Source organism: Blennius ocellaris (assembly GCF_963422515.1).
Source record: "Blennius ocellaris genome assembly, chromosome: 3".
In the NCBI taxonomy this organism is placed as follows: domain Eukaryota; kingdom Metazoa; phylum Chordata; class Actinopteri; order Blenniiformes; family Blenniidae; genus Blennius; species Blennius ocellaris.
This window is the reverse complement of record NC_137652.1, coordinates 21,652,900-21,661,081: the sequence shown is the minus strand read 5'-3', so window position 1 is coordinate 21,661,081 and position 8,182 is coordinate 21,652,900. Positions and strand designations below refer to the sequence as shown.

Genomic DNA, 8,182 nt, shown 5'->3' with positions numbered 1-8,182 from the left:
CTTGTTTATACGTCTGTTTTGTGCCGTGGTGGCCACTTTTTAGATTGACACTCACGAAAGAGACTCTCCACCATAACATTAGCACATGGTACCAGGAAGGTGCGTCTTCTCCCCGACAGCGGCCTGGAGTCGGCGTGGACAGAACCGGCTCATTGCACAGACACGGAAACATCCTGTTCTCAGTAGAAGAACTTTGAGGCTACGTTCACACTGCAGGTCAATTCTGATTTGATGGGGAGATTCGATTTCTTTGCATGATCGCTGGCACGACGTGTTAAATGCAACCATCTGGCTGCAGTTTGAACATCATTCAACCTCAGTGTCCTGGCATCACTCTGAGTACGCTGTTAACAGAAAATATGGATGGAGATTGACTGACAAAATATTGCAGTCTTTCCTAAGATTATTCCCATCACCTGTGTGTACTGTGTCCATTTCTTCTACTTGTTTCGCACACATTTTGGTAGTGCCGCTTCCTCTGACAGATTTATGCCGTCAAGTCTTCCATCTATGAGGGTCAAGTCACATATAAGCGACTCAGTGAAAGACATCAGAAACATCCGATTTGGTTCCCCCATATAATTAAAAATTGGAACTGCAACACTCGCATGGTCAAAAAACAGATCGGACATAGATCACTTGTGTGCAGACCCTCAAAATTGTGTCACATTTGAAATTCAGGCCCAAGTCTGGATTTGAGGCAATATATTTGAATACGATGTTGTTGGACCGCTGACACCTGTGGGGAATTGTTGAAAAACTATAATATTTTAAGAAATGCATTCGTTTTTTTTTTTTTTTTTTAAATATATGTTGCCAGAGCGTTACATTCAGAACCAGAGTATTTGTCTCGTATTTATGACGTGTTTGCTCTGCGCCTTCCTGTACGACTATTGGTTTATTCTCTCGGTGTAATTGATTAATTTCTCTCACATGCCTTTGTATTTTCGATCGGTTTCTGTCCTTTTGCGTGGATGAAAGTCTGCCGTTGATCGAGTTGAGAGGGCCTCGTCATGTAACGGGATAGGAGCGCCCTCTGCCGGCAGGACAGGGTGATAACGTCCTCGTGTTCACTGAGATTAAAGACACAAACAGGGCAACGTCCCGGTCCTATACGGAGTTTGAAGCAAAACGCGTTTGTAGGTCACCAAGACGGGTGAATGTAAATTATACGACCTCTGGTTTGTATGTTTGAAAGTTTTAACAAATAAAAAAAACATACCGCCCGAACAGGGACTTGAACCCTGGACCCTCAGATTAAAAGTCTGATGCTCTACCGACTGAGCTATCCGGGCTCTGAAATTTGTACGGTGGACACTTTTATTTTGTAGGGACTTCTGACATTAATCTTTGCGACGTGGTTGAAGTGTTTGATAGCCACAACGGAAATTTGAATGTAAACATAAGTGTATATACAAGATATCACTCGAAACTCCCTACTTAAAAATAAACAAAACAGTTAAGAGTCAACCAATTTTCATTTCAGGTATATTATTTTTCACGTTATATATTTTCATTGTGTTTGGCAGTGTTGAGACTAACGCCGTTAGAATAAACGCGATTACGTAACGCCATTACATTCCTCTGTAATTTGTAATCTAATTAATTACTTTATCCAGCGTTACTAACGCCGTTTCCGTTACTAACATGACTTGTGTTGCCGTTACTAAAATCGGGGCCCCAGCGCGATCATGGTAAAAAAGAAAAAAGCCTGCAGCCAGCATGAGTTCTAGGCTATTGTTTTTTCTTTTCTTCCTTTCCTCCTCCTCACTTCATAAGCGGGCTGCAGAGTAGAGAGCACACTAGTACAACACGGTTTCGATAAATACCAAGGATAAGACAGGTCATGTTTTGCGGATATGGAACAAGGAAGTAACTGACTTGACGATGTATAGCTGCGTGACATCATTGACAAATCCTTGTAGGAGTTTATTTTACACACAAACCGACGTAGCTACTGTGCGGCGCACACACACAACTTTCGACCGATAAAACCAAAGTGATAGACAGAGAAGAAATGGCGAGTACAGAAGAGGAGGATAAAGTGGGAAAGTCGGCGTTTAGCAAGTGGAAATGTAAACACTACCTTCACCATCGTTGAGAGAAAGGGGAAGAACTTGTATTTGAAGTGCACATTATGCCCGGGAGGAAAGCGTTTGGATTATGTCAAATCGACGGGTAAAGGCATGGCGGATCTGAATAGATTTCCTCTGATAAAGCACCTCTCACTAAAATACAATGCAGCAACTCCGTCCAGTGCCCCCGTAGAGCGTCTGTTTAGCCTAGGGAAGCTGGTCTTTACTCCAAAGAGAAACAGGTTGTCAGACCAGAAGTTTGAAAAGCTTGTGCTTCTAAGGTACAATCACTGGTTTAATGAGTAGAATGGTTAGATCACTGGGTTGCCTGGATAGATGAAGGAATACATAAGTGTGCATGGATGCAAAGATGAATGTCTAGTTGCTAAAATTTGAGTTTACATTTTCAGTACTACAAATACCTCATATTTTGTTTCACTGTACTTTTTGTACATGCATGAAAAACTTGTAAGAGGCTTCAGTATGTCTACCAGACAGTTTGATTTTTTTATTATTATTATTATTTATGCTAGTGTTAACAGCACTTTATTTTGATTAATGGTTTACTTTGCTTAAAGAAAATACTTGAAGGAGGCTACTGTATGTCTACCAGATCAGTTGTCTGAAATTGCAAAACAAATTGTTTTCTTTCATTTGCACTAGTGTTAAAAGCATTGCAGGCCAATATGCCTATTGCTTCTAAATGCACCATAATTGTATTCTTGTTCATGAAGGAACACCTTGAAGTAGGCTGTACTGTGTCTAGCATACACCAGCTAACAGTTATTGTTCTGATAAAGTGCTGATTTGTTTAATTTATGCTAGTATTTAAATCACTTTATGTTGTTTAACTGTTTAGTTTTGTGCAAAGAAAGTACTTGAAGTAGGCTACTCACTGTATGTATAGAAGACAGTTGTCTGAACATGTAAGCCTTTTTGTTTCTTCTTTAATTTGCACTGTTTGCACTGAAACATAATATTTTCAGATGTGGGTCAGAGACTAAATACCTTTTGGGGTCCTTGACAGCCAGGTGAAAAGATTGAGCACCACTGACTTAGAACCATACTATATGTGTTTAGAAAACAGTCAGGATTTAGTAGACATTTCTACTGTAGCTACATTTGATATCAGGTCTGAAAGGGATTGTTATGCCAGTTGCTGATGTGTCAGTTTCAATAAATATTATGTTGATGAGCAATAAATTGAATTATTGAAGTTCATGTCCCCCCCCATGGCAAAGGATATTTGTTTAAGGTTAATTATCTCTCTATGCTGTTCTACTCTATGAAACTGGCGTGTGAAACATGCTTCTAAAAAGCCGAATTCTTTGACATATTACTTTGTTTTAGTAACGCAAAAATTACTTTTCCTAGTAATTAGTTACTTTTATAATAGAGTAATTGAGTTACTAACTCAATTACTTTTTTAAGAAGTGATTTGTAATTGTAATTAGTTACTTTTTCAAAGTAATTTGCCCATCACTGGTGTTTGGTAATATATAATAATTTGATAATTTTACAATAATGGTGTTGTTATTTCTCTAATCACCACAAGGGGAAGCTCGCGTAGCAGCACAGTGAAGTAAAATAACTTTATATGTCCCATGTGCTTCTTTTACCAGCTCATAAGCACCACTTCCACACCTCGTACTCCTAAGTCATTATAAGATTGCGTTGTACATTATTATTATTATTTTTATTATTATTGTATTAGTTGGGGGAGAAAGTTTTTATGACGTTTTTTTAAGGTTCATTGAACGCATCACCTCAACCGCACATTGAGAATGTTGCGTTCATGGACGCAGGTCCGGATCGTTCATGTCTACTCGGTCGCTTATTGACACTTTATCTTTCTTTGGTCGTCTATAGAGACCGTAAAATTCTAAATTACTGTAAATACTTTAAAAGGGAGAACCTAAACGTCACGCAAAGTTTTTTTTTTTTTTTTTTTTTTTTTTTCTGTCGGCCCAGCAGGCGGCAGACTCTTTCCAGGCAGATCCTTCATCCTGGTGGAAAAAACTTTTCTTCTTCTTCCGCCAGAGAGAAGTTTGTTTCCTCCATTAAAACTCAGCATGTCCCCCCGCTCCGGCTGCGTGTGGCTGCTCGGCGCCTTGCTGCTCTGTGTCTCCGCGGAGAAAGTGTCGGAGGGTCGATCCGGGACCATCCAGGAGCTCCGGGCCGCCCTGGCGGACCTGGCCGGGGAGGGGAGGACCTACCTGGGCAGGCTGGCGGGGGAGCAGACGGTGGTGTCGGTTCAGAAGGTGAGAGGTGGAGGCAACAGCGTGTGGAAACTCAACATGCTCACAAAGCTGCCCAATAAAGAGATATATAGAAGCACACTCAACAATAAACATTTTGTTGTTAGTGTTTCCTGTTAGGTTGCATTTGATTGACTGGGTTTTTGTACTTTGGAGAGCAGATCAGATCTTTTTTGATCGTTTCTCCACCACAGTTTCTCTGATCCGTTAAAAGCAGCCCTGATCCAGGCCTCCTCTCTCCTCCTCCCCAGGCTTTCTCTCAGGTTTTGCGGGTTGTTGCAGGAGGTGTGGCCGGTGGCCTGAACGTGTTGCTGCAGCACGTCTCCAACCTGCTGGAGGTCTCAGGGATCCAAGGTGAGGGCGACCGAGTCCATCAACAGCTCGGAGACATTCGCACCACATGTGGAGGATGCTCGAGATGTTTCACTGGAGACCCGTTTCTCCATTAAACAATGTATATGAGGATTATAGTCATTCGGCTATTTACTTAAACCTATAGCAGCTAAACTAGACATCAAGACACTGAGACATTGCTAAGAGCTTTCTTAGTCCCAGATAATAATAATATGTGTTTGTTTTTTTAACACGTGTTTTTTGCTGTACGTTTTTCCAACCCAAAGTAGGATCTTTGCAGCATTTTCGGAGTTAGTTACCCTCCTACCAAACTCATGGTGCAACTGCATCAGCTGCAATTCATACATCAAATACTATGAAAAGGATTGAATGCCCTACAAACCCAAAGACACGGTTTATAACTTCTGGTGCCGAAACAGCAGATTTACTTTCAGTTTCCATTTCCTGCAGCGCATGCTCCTCTGTGCTGTTACTCTCTTCCACTGCCACAACCTATCAAGGCCAAACACTGGCAGACACAAGTACTCTCAAAGCAGGTTGCAGTTTTTCCAAGTCTGCTCTCGTTTTGGGGTCCAGGTTGGAACTCAGAGCTTTATACTGTTTTATGCACGTGGACAGGTCAATAAGAACAAAGTTCCACTCTAACCAAGTCATTTTCATCTCTTGATAACTGAAGACAAGCTTGAACACTGAATTGGCAGACCCAGCAGTACACTTGGTCATCATCAGAGTCCTCCCGGTGGTCTTGGGTGTGCAGGTACCCAGGGATAGGGCCGATCCAATCCAGTATCGGGTTCCGATAACCAACGTAATTTACGGTTCGGAAATTTACGATCCAGCTCGTGGAGATTTACGATCCATGAAGCCTCGTCTGCACTTCACTGTAGCTGAAATGACTCCTCGAGTGTTTCCCGGCTGGCTGCTCCGCTCGCCGGCTGCAACATGTGGAGAAGCCTCTCAGCAGGCGATTCACACCTCCGGGAAGCTGCCCCTTAATCCATGCATAACTCTGTGAAAATAGTCCCAATCATTTGTGCTGGAAACACTACTGTTTGTGCTGCGCTGCTAAATGATTTATCCAGGCATTAATAAAGTAATTCTGAGGTTTTAAAGCTAGAACTGGTTTATTATGATATGACGACATCACACAGACTGTCCAAAATTTAACACAAATAGTTTGTACTGTTTCCTTTTCTGACCTTGTACAAACCTCAAGTTGCCTTTTGAGAGCAGTTTAATACAGCCTCATATAAAGTCAACAATAATGATAATAATAATATTAAACCAAACAGCTCTGGTATCGGAATAGTATGGGTATCGGCAGATATCCATATTCGGGTATCGGATCGGAAGTGAAAAAACCTGGATCAGTGCATCCCTGCATGTACTCCTGTGGGAACATGAAGGATCTCCAAGGGAGAAAATACTTCAGAAATACAAATCGTATAAAATGTATAATAGCGTAAAAAAAAAGATTTTAGATTTAAATTTGTCCTTTTCTTCTTTATTTATGAAGTGTCCTTTGTATTATTACACTTTTGTATTCCAAGTTATGTTTAAACTGATTAAAAATCAGAAAAGGTTGTATTTCTATTAATTTCAAAAGCAGACAGAAAACCGTATAGATTTTGCAAGAACAAAATACGTGACAAAACGTTGCAAACATCTGCATAGTTTTCCTCCAGGAAATCAAACAATGTTAAATACCAATTTATTTTTCTTTGAACTCTTAAAGTTCTAATAAAATTATTTTTTTATATACTGGTGTAACATTCTCTCATCTGTTTTCAATAAAAAGCATTTTGATCTTTGATTAAAATGAAATCGGATGCTGTTACTGCATCATATTAGTGAAAGTCTATCGAGTCTTCGGCACTAAATTAAAAGAAGTCAGTGATTGTGTGAGTTTTATTTCCTCATTCCCGTCTTTCCACGCTCGCAGCAATCGGCATCTCTAAACTGTGTGGTGGTGAAAAAAGACGGCAAGATTTAAAATCTGTTAAAATAGGACAGAGAAAAGACAGATCGGGATTTTTTTCGTGTTGTCTCTTAACGTGAACTTCTGCATTATGGAGGCTGGAAAATGATTCATGAATAATTTATGAAAAAAAATTACAGTCATGAGTCAAGAGAAAATCAGTTGGTGAGAGTGAGGAGCTTTTCTTTTAAAAGTAAGTTTAAAAGTTTGGTTTCTGATCAAAAGCAAAAACCAAAGTATGTACAAGTAAGAAAAAGCAAAAGTTCCACTTTAATGTAAATTGTTTAAATGCTCAAATTCTAAAATGAGCCCCAGAGGGAAAAAAACCCCTCTGATCAGGTAACCATGGTAACCTCACATCCTCTGGTTGCAGTCAGCTTCCCGGTGAACAAGGTGACGCCAGAAGGAGTGATCTTCGTGGTCCAGTGGCTCCTGGTGGCCCTGATCAGCTACTGGCTGGCTTCTCTGGCCCTGCGGCTGCTGGCCTCCGCCCTCAGACGGACCCTGTGGCTCCTGAAGGTGGCGCTGGCCGCCGTGTGCTTCGCCTTCATCCTGAGCGACTTCCGGGTGGGCACGGAGACCATGGCCGTCCGCCTGGCCGTCCTGGTGTGCGTGTGCGTGCTGCTGGGCGTGGGCTCGTCGGGGGGCGCCAACGCGGCCGACCAGACGGCTCGTCTGGAGCAGCAGGTGAAGACCCTGGAGAAGAGGCTGAGAGACATGGAGAAGTGGACGAGGACGGACGGCTGACGATCTCCGCCGCTCGTTCATCTTCAAGGCTTCAGTCAAAAAGTTTTGACGGTGTTCTCTGAAACATTCCAAATCATTCCAGACGCGTCCAACTGACCCAACATTCAAGAAAAGCACTTGAGAAGCTGCAGGAAAACCCCCTAATGGTGGTTTTCTGTACTTTCACAATGTACTGCAAACGGAAAGTGCGAGAAAAGCAGGAGGATAGTTGATATTCATGACTACGTTATAAAAAAAAAAAAAAAAAAACTGTTCCAGACTGAACGTGCACATCGCAGTGGGTGTTAGGTTCAAGTATTCCCGCTTCATTACCTCATGACCTTTGTTTTGTTGTTATGCTTCTTTATTTTTCCTGTTTTTTTCATTATAATAAAAGGACCAAAATCTTCTTCATGCTAAGCTAAGCTAACCACGTTAGTCGGGAAAGCCAATGGAAGATTTCTTATTCTGTGTCACCAAAGGATTTCTCTTATGGGTGTTTTCTTCTGAGTAATTCTGGGAATTGCACATACAGGCATCGAATTGTCCATTTTCTTGACTGCTGAGAGTTTAGTTTTTTTTGGCAGCTTTACAAGTGTAATCTTGCAAATCTAAATGCTGTTTGTGCCTTATAACGTTTATCCCAAGTTGCTGGTGCAGAAAGAACTGCTGCACGCTTCGGGTTTTTAATTTCATTCCAGGTTGTTGTCGCCTCTAAAAATTGTTGATTTAAAAAAAAAAAATTTTTTCCTTAAAATGTGTGTTGGAATCCTGCTTTGCCTTTGCAATAA

At 41.3% G+C, this 8,182-nt stretch overlaps 1 protein-coding gene across 1 annotated transcript; it reads left to right on the top strand.

Annotated features, from left to right (window-relative positions):
* The first annotated feature begins 3,975 nt into the window (after nt 1-3,975).
* tmem109 (transmembrane protein 109) lies at nt 3,976-8,182 on the top strand. Its single transcript, XM_080521123.1, has 3 exons — nt 3,976-4,336; nt 4,585-4,687; nt 7,039-8,182. Exons 1-3 carry the CDS (start codon nt 4,148-4,150, stop codon nt 7,410-7,412), a joined length of 666 nt encoding a protein of 221 aa, XP_080377249.1. The 5' UTR covers nt 3,976-4,147; the 3' UTR covers nt 7,413-8,182.